This window comes from Volvox carteri, assembly GCF_000143455.1.
Source record: "Volvox carteri f. nagariensis unplaced genomic scaffold VOLCAscaffold_1, whole genome shotgun sequence".
NCBI lineage: Eukaryota > Viridiplantae > Chlorophyta > Chlorophyceae > Chlamydomonadales > Volvocaceae > Volvox > Volvox carteri.
In genome coordinates this window covers 4433001-4447614 of record NW_003307545.1, presented here as the reverse complement: position 1 = coordinate 4447614, position 14614 = coordinate 4433001, and the positions used below count along the sequence as shown (strand labels likewise).

Genomic DNA, 14614 nt, shown 5'->3' with positions numbered 1-14614 from the left:
TGTTGTTTTTTCCATCCCGTATTGGTTAGTACATTGAAACTGTTTGGTGGCCTTCTTCGGTTGCTCCAGTGTCTTATTTTACCAAAATAGTAGTAAATGTTGCAACGTTTGGCTCTAGTGCCTCTCCTGACGATCCTTTTACTGCACTTCGTCAGGCGGGTGCAACCCGCAGAGACAGTGCTTAAGACAGCACTCACGGATCAACCCTTCAATCAATTCCAGGTGACTTTGGAGCCGACGTTCTTCCACTTTCATAAGCTATCGTGACATTAACACCTTGGACCACTCTGGCATTGATTGCTTTGAACCTCCAGGAGGTCAACAAGCCCTGCCAGGACGGCTGCTTGGAACATGGCAACTGCAATAGGGAGCTTGGGGAATGCGAATGCCCGTTTGGTTTGTCAGGTACAAGAGCAACCGGCCGGCTGGTTACCCAACGGCCCGTCCCTGGAAAGCATTCCTGTATCAGCTGCGCCCTGAGTGCGCATCGCACTCCCCATATCCTAATTTCCAGCCCGCGCCCACAACCTGTGCTTCTAGCTCAGGCTTTTATACGGTAAAACAAAGTAAATGACCACGGCCATCATACCTCTTAATTCTTCTCTCCCGCCGTGTTCGCCACTTCAGTTCAGGATGCTGCGTCTCCTCTTGCCTTCCCCTCCTTCTCCCCAGGTCCCACCTGTCAAACGCAGCTCTACCCCGCCTGCCGCACTACTCCCACCACCCAGCGGATCTTCCTGGGCCGCATGGCGCCGCGCAACTGCTACTGCTATAGAGAGGTCATGAAAGCCATGTGCCTCCCGGAGGAGGAGACGCGGTGCGCCACCCACACCATGCAGCTGTGGGACGCACTTTTCTGCTTCGAAAAAGTTGGGGTTCCGGAGGACCAACAGATTTCGGAACTTCCGGAAAAAATGGACGATCCGTCGTACCGCTGGGGTAAGGGTACGACAGTAAGGGAAGTGGTGGACGGGGTCCCTAAGCTGCGGCGGGAGATACAGATGCTGAGCCAGCCGCCGTCGGTGGAGGACACCTCCAGAACCGTCCCGCTGTCCAGATGTGAACGGAGGTACGGCAGGGTATGGTACATATGTTTGATGGTGGTGGTGCTGCAGGTGGGGCCTTGGCCGTGCGTCCTTGTGTATGTACGTATGTATCTCCGTACTCTCTCAGGACCGCATGGGCCAACCCCCCGCCACTCCCCCCTTCCCTCTCCACCTCGACGCCCATATGACGCCCGTATTTGACTCCCCCGCTTCTCCGGGATCCAGCTCCCTCCCTTTCCTCCGCTTTCCTTAGAGACCCCACCGTCGTGACCTGGTGGACTCCCTTCGGGGATGGTGGTTAATCTGCACCCTAGCGACTGTACCCTAACACCACTGTCACCACTGTTACCACTGTCACCACTGTTACCACTGTCACCACTGTTACCCTACACGACTGATTCTGCGCCGCCTCTCACCTCCTTGCATTGCATAACTTGCTGTGAGTAGGCGTTACAGGCGGAACGCCATACCCCTACCCCTACCTATATCCTGATTCTGCATCCCCTCCCCGAACCCCCTCCCCCCCCTTTCCCCCCCCCCCTACACACACACGCACACTCTCCAGATGTTCTGAGCGGGGTGTGTGTCAGGACTGGGGGCAGCAAACCATATGCCTCTGCTTCGCGGGGTTTCGGCGCCCGGACTGCTCCCAGCTGGTGGAAGAAGGGGCGGAGCCTGCTTGCCCCAACGGCTGCGGAGGCAGGGGCAAGTGTGTGGCGGGCTTCTGCAAGTGCGAGCCGCCGTACTGGGGGATAGGCTGCTCGCGCAGTACGGCGTATGAACCTGTACCAGGTGGGTGTCCGTACGTGTGCGTGTGTGTGTATTTGTCTGGATGTTTTTACACGTATGTACGTATTATGTAAATATGTATGTATGTATGATGTGTGGGACAGGGGGGTCATATCTTCACCCCGTGGCCGCTACCCTGCGAAACCCTGCCTTCCCCGGTATTTCGGGGCACCCTCATCCAGTCACCCTAGTCAACTTCTCAGTGGATCGCTCAGGTTCCGCACCCACCACCAGCATCCAACGGAATCTGCCCGATCATCGGCGGCTCAACTCCTTTCCTGGTCAGCTCGCAGGTCTGCTTTATCCACCGTCCATCGACTAGGGCCACTTTACCTTCCACCATCGGAAGGATTTTTCGACCCTGGCAGGTCTCGATCCCGGAACCTGCGGGGGGTATGTATGCATGCATTAGACGTTACCTGACCTGAACCGAATCGAGGGGTAGCGGGGGGGTTCAGATGGGGGGTCAGATGTCGACGATGCAAGAGGACACCGAGAACCAGCTGCTGCCGATGCCGCCTCCAGGGGGGGGGGAGGGCAGCTACCCGAGCACTACACCACCACCACTCCCCTTGATGGGCCCCGTCGGCCAGCTGCTCTTAACCAGCGAACCCAACAATTCGCTCCAATCCCACACCCCAGGAAGCGTCGCCTACCCCTACTTCCCGTCCCTAAAGATTTACATGTACGACATCCCGCCCAATATTGTGGGACCGCACCAGTTCGAGGACGGCAAGTGAGTCCCGCGCCCCACCACCACCACACATACATACATACATACATACATACATACATACATACATACATACATACATACATACATACATACATACATACATACACACCCTCCGCCGCCATTCGTCTGCTCCACTTGGGTCGGGGGATAGGGGTCCTGCTGGCACTTGGTTGCGCTTTCCTTTGGGCATGAGGGTCGGTTTGTGTGGCGCGGACCCGCCGGTCCCCTGCTGCTGCTGCTGCTGTTGTTGTTACTGCTGCTGCTGCTGCTGCTGTTGTTGTTGTTGTTACTGCTGCTGTTGTTACTGCTGCTGCTGCTGTTATTGCTACTGCTGCTGTTGTTACTGCTGCTGCGGCGGCGGAGCCAACGGCCGAAAGCTCGTATGGGTGTTGGTGCGCAGCTTTTGTTCCCATAGTGTCACCTGATGCTGTTTCTGATGGTGCCGGTGGTGGTGATGGTGGTGCCTCTCTTTCTCCGCCCGCACGTCCTGCTTCACCTGCTCCCCTCCCCTCCCTTTCCCCGCACTTCGCCCCCCTCCTTTCAGTGGCGGCATCCACCCGCAGTACGAGTCCTTCCTGCGCTTCCAGGGGCTCTTCCTGAACGACGTGAGCGGCATCCGCACGGAGAACCCCCACGAGGCGAACCTCTTCTACATCCCCGCATTCACTTACTACTCGTCGTGTGGGTCTCCGGCACCGGTGCAATCGTCATGCCGTACCTCATAGGGGAGGGTCGGGGAAGAGGGAGATTGGGTGTTGGGGGGTTGTACGTGGCAAGATGCCGGGGCGGCTGCTTCGGCGGTTGAGTGATTGGCTGTGCGTATGTCTGTTTGTATGTGTGCTTGTTTCCACTGGGCAACAGCTAGCTCCCGACCTCGTCCATTCATATTCTCACACGTCGACCCGAACCGCACCAAACCGAACTGCATGTGCACTGCCGTTACTAGTCACCGCACGGCGCTGGGAGGGTAGGAGGGCCGGAAACCGGAGTCTCTTTTCCCCCCGTTCGTTCCCAGTCGCTTCCCACCCTACCCCCCTCTCCCTACACCCTCTCCCTACCCCCCGCAGCCAACCTAGGCGACCCCACGGGTGCAGCTGTCCGCGCGGTGAACTGGGTGGCCGCCACCTTCCCCTTTTTCAACCGCACGGGGGGAAGGGATCACTTCGTGTTGCTGTCGGGCGACCGGGGGGCCTGCTACCTGAAGACACTCCCGCAGACGGAGAACCTCATCAGGGTGGGTGGGGGCCGGGGGGCGGGGGGCATTCTGTGAGCGCGTTTCCTAGGGGTAATGGGGAGGGAAGAGGGGAGCAAGTGCAGCTCGGATGGCAGGTGTTTCGGGAGTTGAGGGCAGACTGGAAGCCGCGGGGCTGAGCGGGCCGAGGGGGAGGGGGGCCAGGGCGGGGTGGGTAGGAACGGAGCGAAGCAGCAGGCGGACAGGGAGGTCGCGCAGGCAGGCACAAAAGAGAAGAGGGGCGGTACGGGACCGGTTCTGGAAGCGCCGGGCGCCGGACGTAGCTGTGTCTGACAGGGTTAAAGATTGTGCTCCACGATCCCTTTACCCAACCCCCGTGCCTAGCACCACCCTCGACCATTACAATATGTCCATCTCCTACCCCTACCAGCTGCGGCAACCCCTCTTCTCACGTCTACGGCTTTTGCTTGCTATCAGGCGCCCTTTTGCCCCTCGCTTTCCCCCCTCTCTTCCTCGTTCTGCCCCCTCTCCCCCTCGCTGTCCCCCCCTCACTCCCCCCCTTTCCCTCTGTCTCTCCAACCCGTCAGGTGACGCACTTCGGATACGAGCGGCCCAACATAACGGACATGGGCCCCCTGGTGACCAATACCGAGTACGGCTGCTTCAAGGCCGGGCGGGATGTGGTGATGCCACCGTACGTCAAGAGCAACGTGGCGGGGATCCAGGGGGTCCGCGCGAAACTGGAGGAGCCGGGGGGCGCTGAGGCGCTGCTTGCCGGCAAGGATACGCTGCTGTTCTTCAGCGGGGACATTCGGTGCGGGGTCGCTGGGGGAGGGAGGGGGATGTGATGGCTGGTGCGGTCTGGGGGGGGTAGGTGAGATGGGTAATAATTTTAGATGGCATGTACCTTTGCTGTTGATTGCACGTGCTTCATCCCGCGCATGCTCAAATGCTGACACACTTGTGCTGTTCGGCGGCGAGAATGCGGTCGCCATGGCACAGCTTGCCGCCGGGCTTCCGCGGGTTTTCGAGTCGCGATGGGGACCTGCCGGCTCCTTTTGCGACCGCTTGCAACGCTGTGGGAGGTGGTGTGTGGGGAGGAGGGGAGGGCGTTGGTAGGTTGGCTGGGGACTTCGACCTTCCCTTCGCCCTGACAGGCCCTTCCTTCAGCTGGCTTCCTGGCTGTCTCAAGCCGCGACGACCAAAACCGTGATCACCCCAGCAGCAGCAGCACCACCACCACACGCGCGGATGGCTCATGAATGCTTTTCCTCCTGTTCCTTGCGCTGCTCCCGCGGCAGGCACAATGAGCCCGAGTACAGCGGCGGTGTGCGTCAGGCGCTGGCTCTGCTGCTGGCCAACACCAGCTACCCGGATGTGGTGTTCAAAGGGGGCTACATGATGATGGGCATGGGCGAATACGAAAGCCTGTTAAGGCGCAGCAAGTTCTGCCTGGCACCGTACGGCCACGGCTGGGGCATTCGGCTCATCCACGCCATAACGCACGCGTGCATCCCCGTCATCATCCAGGACAAGGTTCGGCAGGTGAGAGGATTAACGTGGTGAGGGGAGGGGAAGGGTTGGTCGCGTCAGTGTACCCACACACACCCGAGGATAGCGTATGGCGGCCGGTGCGGTGATGACGGCGGTAGGGTGTAAGCTTTTGCAAAGAGTGAAGAAGCTGCAAAGTCGTGCACGGCCAAAGGGGTCGTATGGCATGATGAAATGACGCGCGGGAAGTGTCCTACGAATTGGTGTGTGGTGTTTCACTTTCCTGAACGAACTGTCGCGCCATGGGCGCTCCAAAGGGTGCTCCAGACGTGCTGCTGCTGGGGTTGCATGGTAGGCGGCTGGACGACAATGCAGCGTCCTTTCCGTTCAGGGTTCTCTCGCAATCCTTTCGTTTGCTGTCGTAAGGCCGTCTGGGACCGTGAGAGCGTGCAGGCTGCATTAACGCTGCCTGCTGTGCAGGGTTTTGTTGTTCGGCATGGGATTTTCCGTAACGGAACGCGGCTGTCGAGGGCTGTCAGCCATGGTGCCTAGTCAGCAGCCCTGCCGGGCCGCCAATGCATTAATCTCAGGATGCACTCGGAAGAACACAATAGCCTGTCCTGTCCGGTTCGCCACACGCTCCGCAAGAGCGCCGCGGCATCTTGGCGACTCGGCTGGCTTTAAAAAGCCTGACGTGCTGAGGACCTGCCATGCCGGCGCCCCGCCGATGCATTGCTCCACGGGTGTTCCGACCCGTCATCGTCGTTCACGTTCGGGTCCCGCTAATTATCGAAAGGGGCTACGGTGCTTCCCATAACCGGACCTTCCTATTCCCCAAACTTTCCCTCTGCAGCCTTTTGAGGACATCCTTCATTACCCCGACTTCTCTGTCCGAGTGTCCAAGGCCGAGCTGCCGCGCCTGGTGGAGATACTGCGGGCGGTGCCTGAACCAGATTTGCTGCGCATGATCAAGGAAAACTCACGGTAGGAGGCGTAAGACAAATGGAGTCGGGGGCAGCTGCGGGTGTGCGGATGGTGATGGTTAGGTCGTGTTAAGCCAGATTCTGATCCCCGCACCACCGCTGGATTTCTGTTGGTATCTTGCAAGCCGTGGGGCTGCAAAACAGCCCCTCCGCGTGCAGTAGCAGTACACACATCTTCGGGTTGGGAGAGGTTCTGGGAGCCACCCTAAGATCATGTTGTAATGCTGCTGGACAGTCATCTAGGTGCATCTTTTGACGACACACGGATGGTTCAGTGCATGTTATGTTTCAGCGTGTCATGTCGGGGCTGGGGACGGTACATACACGTGCCCCAACTGAATTGGATGCCTAGGGTTCCTCAGTCCACCCCGCATTTTGCAGTGAGACAGCGCCCGGTGGCCCGCTTCCCCTGTGCAGGGTTTACCGTGCCTTCCTCTGGCAGCCCGAGCTAGGCGGCCTGGCCTACAACATCACCATCGCCAGCCTCCGCCGGCGGTTGAGCCATGTGCGGGGGGACTTGTACGAGGCAGGGGTGCGGCGGTCATGAGCTCGCAGTGTCCAAAACCAAGTAAAACCCTTTCAGGGTCTAATGATCGAATGGTCGGGATTTTCCGCAAGAAAGGTCGTGGAGTGCAGTTGTAGGAGTGTCGTGAACAGGCATGCAGAGAGGGAGGGTAGGGTGTAAAAAATCGAGTGCCACTGCAATTGTGTTGGTTGCAATGTAGGTCAAGTGAGCGGTTGCATGTATGGTGACATCACCTCTAGTTTTCGGGAAGCGAAGCGGCTGATGGAATAGAGGCTTAGCGTGATTTTTTTGACTGAGCTGACTTTCCGGATATTTGGTCATGTGAACGAACCTTTTGTTTGGAGTCCTTCATCTCATCGTAGCAGATGCTCGGGGCGACGTTGCACGTGACACCGCTGGCTGTCAATCTTAAGCTACTCTTAGGCCGCTTCCCTGGGCTGCCATCCCCAGTGCATCTGTCAGTCCTCTCACTCTCAAACACACACGCAGGTACGTGTAACACTCCACACAAGCGAAGTTGCACTGTAACTGAATGCACGTGATGCAAACGGTACGGTACCCCTTCACCGCTGGGACGAGTAGGCTCTCAAGCGCTAAGATCCACGACACCAGCAGGAGGGGCATACCGAGCACGCACACACGACTTCCCAATGGACACTATTGAATGCGATTCCATGGAAGGGTAGGTTTGCTGCACGCAAGCAGGCGCCCAGCGTCATATGGCACGGCCCGGTATCTCGCGGCGCAAAGGTCAACGTCGTGCATCCTCATCGTGCATCCTGAGCCGCCACCGCAAGGTTTGCAGCGGCACGGGCCCCATAAACGCAGGGGAGACATCGGGCCATCGCCAATACACCCTCGGGAGACAGGGAAAAGGAGACAGTGGCCGTCGTTGCACACATGCAACACATCATCAACCAAAACAGCCCATGACTGTCTTCCGGACAGGCAACTATGGATAGTCACCCCAGCACACAACCAAGCCTAATCCCGCTCACCCGCCTAACGCTACCCATGTGCGGATCACCCACCGACAACAGGTCGCCCTAGATTTTCCCCATCACAGCTGTACGAAAATGTCAATGCTGTGCAGCCTCACCAGCGAATACTGAGCTACCAATCCACATCCCGGCTTTAGCTGGCCACGCTTCCATTCGTGCATGGTAATAATGTCGTGAGGAAGCTGCAAAGGTATTTTGATAGTTGTGGCTTAGAGGTGCCTCCTTTCCGGCCCGTGGCCTGCTGCAGCCCTCCACCAGCCGACTGGGATTCAGAGCGCCGTGCCGGCCGCCGAGCAGCGTCGGCGCCAAGGTCCGTCGCGTTGGCTGGCTCAGAACCGATGATGCTGACGCTACTGATGCTGCTCAGCGTCTTCGCGCTGCCGTCACCCTCCTCCGTCTCGCATTCAGATCGGGTGGCGCTGTCAAGGCGGAAGGGCACCATCATGCGTTTCTCCGTGTAGCCCTTCGCTCCGAGTTGCGCATTCCCCGGCGTGAAGATGACCTCGGCGGTTATTTCAGCCGATTCATCCGTTCGCGGAGTGAAGCTGTCTGCTGTACGCATGGGGGGCCCCCGGCGGAGTAGCGAGAGCAGGACATGGCCACAATTGTTCGGCAGAGTAGGTTGGGAAAGCATCACCATCAGCAGCGACGACAGAATGCCTAGACAGGAACTTAATTGACGCCTCGGTTCAAATTACATCTCTGCCAACCAGGTTCCTTGCCTTGCAGTGCGGCGTTCTTTCCGATCGCTAGATAGGAAATCTCTGCCAAGATGTTTCTCGTCCCTTACCTGAACCTTGTGGACCTCTTGGTGCTGGGGGAACATGGCCGTTCGCCATGGACGGCCCAACAACGGTGCCTCCAGCCGAAGGATTGTTTCCTGAAAAGCTCATGCTGCTACCGCCGCTGCGTGCGTCAGATAACGGTGTAGCAATTTCTGGACCATCTGCACGGCTTCTGCCGCCGCTGGCTGTTGGAAACGCACGTGATAGATGTCTGCTTGCTGCAGCCTTGCTACCGGCCGCGGAAGAGGTTCCGGGCGTGAAAAGCACGTCAGGTGGCACCTCTTCACTTCGGCGATCTCGTGGGGTCGCGAGTGGCCCTGCGAGTAGGCCGCGGCGTGTGAGCGTAACCTTACCCACATCACACAACGCAAGCATAATGGAACCCCCAGAGGTGCACAGACACGCCCTGAAGGCCCAGCTCCTCACCAAAAGAGTTGCAGTCAGCGGAGTATGGTTGGGTGCCTGATCGCCACGCGTGCGCGGAACGCCCAACCGCTCTTGGGAACTCTGCTGCAAGGCTGCCCGGGGGCCCCACACGTGCAGCGTCACTGCCCGGCAACGTCCGCGGATGGGTTGGTGCAGCGCCTTCCGGGATGTCAGGACACGGCATACCAAAAGAAGAGCCGCGGCCGCAACCCTCAGCGGCGCGAAGGGGATTAGCAACCTCTTTCCCAGGAATGCATTTGGCTGTGCCGCCCCTGGCGCTTGCAAATCGAAAGAGCCCCCTACGAGTGGGTTCGCCGCCGAACTCTGAGGTTGTGTGACGCTTTCTCGGCCACATCACCACTCCCGAGCCGCACCCAGCAGCGCCGTCATTTCGTGGGGGAACCCCATCTTTCATTGTATTACTTTGGTGCTTCAATGCGAGCGGCGAACGTTTCGACTGGTCGCTCCGTGACAGTGAGCAGACGTCCGCGTCTGTGTCGTCCCTTGCGGTGCCATCCCAGCAATCGCCCACCTCCTGTGGCATGTCCGCAAACTACGGACAAAAAATTCGAGAACGCAATCAGTGTGAGAGCCAATCCTAGCCAGGCAATCGTTGCATAAACACATCTGTCTCAATCCGTTACTTGGTGTAGCGCCCTTCCACAGTCTTCTATGCCATAGCCCGTACCAACCTGCACGCGCACCCCGCCTGGAGCTGCCCTGCCCTTCGGCTTGGGCGGCCATATGGGCGTTGGATTGACAGCGGCAGCGCTAAAGCTCGGCGCCGACGTGGACGCGCTACATTGCAGCACATGCTCCCCAGCCGAGAGCCTGTAAGCAGGCTCTGTCTGTATGACCATTTCCACCTGCGCCTGTGCGCTCGAATCCAGATCGTTACTGCATCCTGCCGAGCCGCTACATCGTTCATCCTCCAACGTGCGCTCCCTGTTGGCTTCCAGCACCTTATTTGCAGCACTGCAAGGACGGACAACACACAGCCCCCTTAACAAGCAAGTGTGCCCGTATTGGGGCATTTGGGGCTTACAAAGAGCAAAAAGCCGCACATGCGCAGCAGCGAAGCATACGTTCCACTAAACGTGTAATGTGAGGTTCCCCTCCCTGCAACGCCCAATATTTTTGCCTTCACTCCCTTCCGGTCCCCCACAACCTCGGGGTCATTGGCACAGAGAACTCACATGAATTGCCCGCGAATCCAGCGTTCCGCATGCGCCAGGACCTCCAGGTTGGTGATGTTCTCGACTGTAAAAGGGGCAAGCTGCAAATCGAGACCAAGCTCTGCCACAAGCTCCGCAGCCTCCCGCTCTGGCTCCCGTGCTGGCCGGGGCAAGCCACCGCTAAGGCCAGTCGCATCGAATGCTGCCGAGGCTGCCGTTGCTGATGGGTACTGTATGCTGGCAGTTGCGGATGCTACGGTATTGGTTCGGGCTGCATACCTTTCGCGCAGGGTGGGCCCAAAGGGCGAAACGCTGCTGTCGAAGGGCAGCGCCGCAATATCATCCTGATCGAGCGGTATGAAACGGAAAATGGGTTATCCTCCTAACGGCGTACTGAGGCGTGCAATCGCAATTTCGTCAAGGGGATTCAAAGGAGGGTTTGTTGTCCAAGTCATCAAGCGAGAGGCCCTCATACCCAGGCTGGTTATTTTGGAACATACCCGCATCGTCATGGTCGGAGTAGTGCATGAACTCGACGTGTCCGAGGAGCGGTTGCTTGCAGAAGCCGAGTCAGTGTCAACTTCCTGGTCCCAAACTGGCCTGGAGCTTGCTGGTGCGGTTGCGCCCGTTTCCCACCCACGGCGTCTCCCGCCGATCGGCGATGGCTCTACACTGTACAAGGACTGTTGCATGACGCCTCCTGGAGCCGAGGTATTCCGAAGCGGGATGGGGGAACGCTGCTCAGCCAACAAACGCTGAATCCGCCGGTACAGCGGGCTGCCGTAAATTAAGGGTGGTGTTCGTTTGTTGGACAGCGCTGCTCGAACGACAGAAGCAAGGCTATCATGCACAGCACCACCCATTCCCGGGCTTTGCGCCTCGGAGCCGTCTTCCACACCGCGCGTCCCCGCATCGCTGCCAACGCTGCCATTGCCATGTAGCAGCATCGGTTGGTTTTGCTTCGTCGTGGAGGCCAAGACTGCCTTCATCCAGTTGTACAAGGGCGGGTGGAAGCTCGACGAGGTGGCTGCCTCCGACGACGTTGACGTCAGCTGCCGCAGTCGGGGAATCCCGGTCGGGATCTTTATCTGCCCGTGGCTGCTGCCCGCGACTGACGCCAGCTGACTGCAGGTGCTACCGTTCTGGTCTGTGGGCAACTCCTTGGGTGATGCCATGCTCGCGTCGTCCACTACGCACATGGGCGTGCCCCCCGTCACAAAGCTGGGACCAGTCCAACTGAGCGGGCTCATGCTGCTGCTGGGCGACTGTAAAAGCTGTCTGCAGACCGAATCACGTTCGATTCCGCCTCGGGTGTTGCCTTCCGCCACCAGGGTTGTGCCCGCAGAGAAACGGCTGTTGGTGTGCGCAGCAAGGGTCGGGCTGGATGCCGCCTCGTTGCTCCGCCAGTCTACACCCGAGCCGTTCGCTGAAGTACGCCGCCTTGGGGTGGCGCGCAGCTTCCGAATGGTCGCTTCTGCTCCAGTCAGCGCCAGCTGCACCTTTGCACGCAGCTGGCGCTCCACGGGCAGCTCCTGTCCAAAGGTATAATGCGAAAAAGGACAATCCGCATGCACGGGACCAAGAGGGAAATTGGCGCATGGACGCCTGCGTGCCGTAGCTGTTCGTCACTGACAAATCAGCGCGTCAACGCATACTGTATCAGAAGGGAACACATGCAGTTCCCTAGGTGGCTACCACCATATCAAAGAATGTGGCTTTCCAGTAACACAGGAAGTCATTCGGACATGTGCCGCCGCATGCGTCACCTTTCTGGCGAGCCCCGTTTCGCTGGGTTTAGCCTAGCCTGAAGAGGGCCCCGACCGTTGCTTACGCGCTCTTTATCCCTAAGCCTCCTGGCCACGGCCTGCAGCTCATCCGCCAACCTTGGCGCTACGTCGTCTGGAAGGCCGTCAGCGCTGTGCAGTTCCAACGCTTGCTGCAGGACCTCAAGGAGGTGATGAAGCTGCTCTTCCAGCTTTGGCGAGTCTCCTGCCAATTTAAGAAATATGCAGTTGACATCCTGTTGAACGGAGGGCCTGGGTAGGTTCAGGGCACCAGACCAGAAGTTTGCCTGACCTGGCACTGCTGTGTTCTTGGTTCCATGTGCATCTCCAGAGACCGCAGCTTTGCGTTTGCTGGCCGGAAGGACAGGAAACCCTTCGAACAATGGATTGTCCTGTCCACAAGCCAAGCAGGCCAGGGTTCGGGACTCGGCAAGCACAGGTTATAACGCGAGGTCCATCCGAGTCTCTGCATTGCGAAAGTACCTGATGAGCACTTGTGAGGGACGCAGGGCTCTCGCTATAAACTTTAAGACCGGTCTGGTGGTCAGCGAAGCTCGGAGAAGAAATTGAGCTGCTAGTCTGTGATCGTGGCGTAGTTACGTTTTGGAAAAGCAAGGCAGGGTTTATCCGGAAGAAGGTGCTAAGCGGCTCCATGTCATTCACCAAACGCGTCAACGCTGGACCAGCTTGATGACATCCATTAGGTAACGATACAAACGATACATGATGCGAAATGCGGTACCGGTATTCATGGCGCTTGAGTGTGCGCAATCTACCAAGGGCTGTGCAGCAGCTCAAACAGTAGGAAATGAAATCCGTACGGAGAATCCAACGCCATGACACCAAGACAATAGGTTACCCATCATATGTGCATACCTGCAACTTAAATAGTCATGTTGGCACTTTTATTGCCCCCTTGCCCCACCGAGTGGTTCATATACATTTCCTGCAACAACGCGCAGGACTTTATTGCTCAGTGCTGTTGTGCTCTTGTTCAGGCCCTGCATTGCGATGATAGGCTCTGCAAAGTTACGGAATGGAAGCTGTCGGATGGCTTGCAAGAGCTGTCCCATGACGCTCTCATGCCCCAAGGGCCATGTTACAGCTGTGGAAGCGCGTGACAGCCACACCGGCGCACCCATTTCCATACCCAACCGGTAGGACGTGACCGGTATATCTCTGACACAGCGTGCCCCATGGCAGTGCTCACACAATGGTTACACCGTGACCATTTGCTACATCTGTATAATTATCACGCGAGTGGAATAATGCTTGGGGGAATATCGACTGTCTTTATGCTGGCACCCGGACTGAGGAGAAAGCGGCACGGCTACCTGGGCATAGGTGTTCAGTAGTGTTTTCCACAAAGGCCCACAACAGCTAGTGCTCATGTTCACCTCCGTAGCTGGAAAAATAAAGTAGCTCCGAAGCCAAAGCGTTTCAGGCTTGGAAAAACCATAATGGAACAGCTCTCATGGTAGCGCTGGTCTAAGCGTACGGACGTGGCAAAAGTTAATGTACTGCGGATGCATAGTAATGTAATGTTACAGAGTGGGAGCCTTCTGGGCCACTTAAATACATTGTTATTTATGTTGCTGGGTTTTGGAGGCAAACAGAGCACGAAGGGGCAAGAACCATGTCCCCAGGAAGCAGCGGTTTTGCCGCTGTTGTGGCAGCAATTGCCAAGTCGAAGGATAAAAAAAACGTGTCATTGGGATCCCCAGCCTATAACGATATTCGTGCGGAAGAGGGATTTGATCATCAACAGAGCATGTTGGAGGCCATGAAATGGGAGCCAGCACGACTGCTGAGGATGTTGGAACGTAACTCAGTTACCCCCTTCAAGCGCTAGCCTGGGCTGATAGTGCGGTGTTTCTTTTTCTCCGTGCCTTTTAGGCGTTTAGGTATTGCTCTTGGGCCTTAGGCTCAAATGGGTAGTTTTACAGGTATGGGGTCACGCACCCCCAACCATGTAACACACACACGCATTGTCATTTCTGTCAACTAACAGCACCATCCACCATTACCACACTGTACTACGCCATACGAACTGCGAGTCCACGGCGATTGATCCTGCTTTCTAGAATCCCTCCCCATCCAGTCACCCGAACATCCGCCGAGGCAGAGGGTGCTGCAATCGCCACCAATCCAGCGGTGCGAATCTCGGTCCATCAACTGTGACCTCAACTCCACATCTCAGTAACTAACCATTACCTATGCTCCCGACAATGTTGGGGTTCTACCCAGGAATCAAGCCCAGGTCCTTGAGCCGCAGACTGCAGAGTGTACCAGACCAGATGCATGTATCACTTGCATACACGTATTGCACACCTCGTACCTTTGCAGGCCCAGCGTTCATTCCGGAAGAGACCCGTCATCCCTTATTGCAATCCAAAGCGCCATACACCTAGCTACGCTTTTGACGATGCACTTAGAATACCTAGCTATTACGCGAAAATGCGGGATCTGCGCTTCGTTCCACATCGGGTTTGTGGACCATCATCTAGTCATTACAAGCAATAGTATTCTATGTTTCAGACGGCGGCGACCTCCTTGGCAGTGAAGTGTTACAGTAATACTGGTGGCTGGTCCAAATGATACCTTTCGAATGTTGGACGGGCATCGAAAGTTGTTAGGAGCTTTCCTAAAAATGGTGTTGCTCATTCAAGCTCCAAGCATT

General features: G+C 57.4%; 2 protein-coding genes across 2 annotated transcripts; one reads left to right on the top strand and one right to left on the bottom strand.

The window, feature by feature from the left end:
• Nucleotides 1-96: 96 nt before the first annotated feature.
• elg14 (acetylglucosaminyltransferase) lies at nucleotides 97-6784 on the top strand (the record flags this gene model as incomplete). The annotated part of the gene is made up of 11 exons (XM_002946202.1): nucleotides 97-222; nucleotides 315-405; nucleotides 673-1069; nucleotides 1612-1838; nucleotides 2478-2571; nucleotides 3116-3252; nucleotides 3639-3805; nucleotides 4351-4577; nucleotides 5065-5308; nucleotides 6108-6238; nucleotides 6655-6784. The coding sequence occupies 11 exons, from the start codon at nucleotides 97-99 to the stop codon at nucleotides 6782-6784; spliced, it is 1971 nt and encodes a 656-aa protein (XP_002946248.1).
• Nucleotides 6785-7897: 1113 nt separating this feature from the next.
• VOLCADRAFT_102852 (uncharacterized protein) lies at nucleotides 7898-12682 on the bottom strand (the record flags this gene model as incomplete). The annotated part of the gene is made up of 10 exons (XM_002945851.1): nucleotides 12418-12682; nucleotides 12227-12326; nucleotides 11982-12139; nucleotides 10651-11682; nucleotides 10172-10494; nucleotides 9668-9950; nucleotides 8976-9059; nucleotides 8829-8866; nucleotides 8555-8670; nucleotides 7898-8316 (listed from the first exon to the last, which is right to left on the bottom strand). Exons 1-10 carry the CDS (start codon nucleotides 12586-12588, stop codon nucleotides 7898-7900), a joined length of 2724 nt encoding a protein of 907 aa, XP_002945897.1. The 5' UTR covers nucleotides 12589-12682.
• Between the last annotated feature and the right edge of the window lie 1932 nt (nucleotides 12683-14614).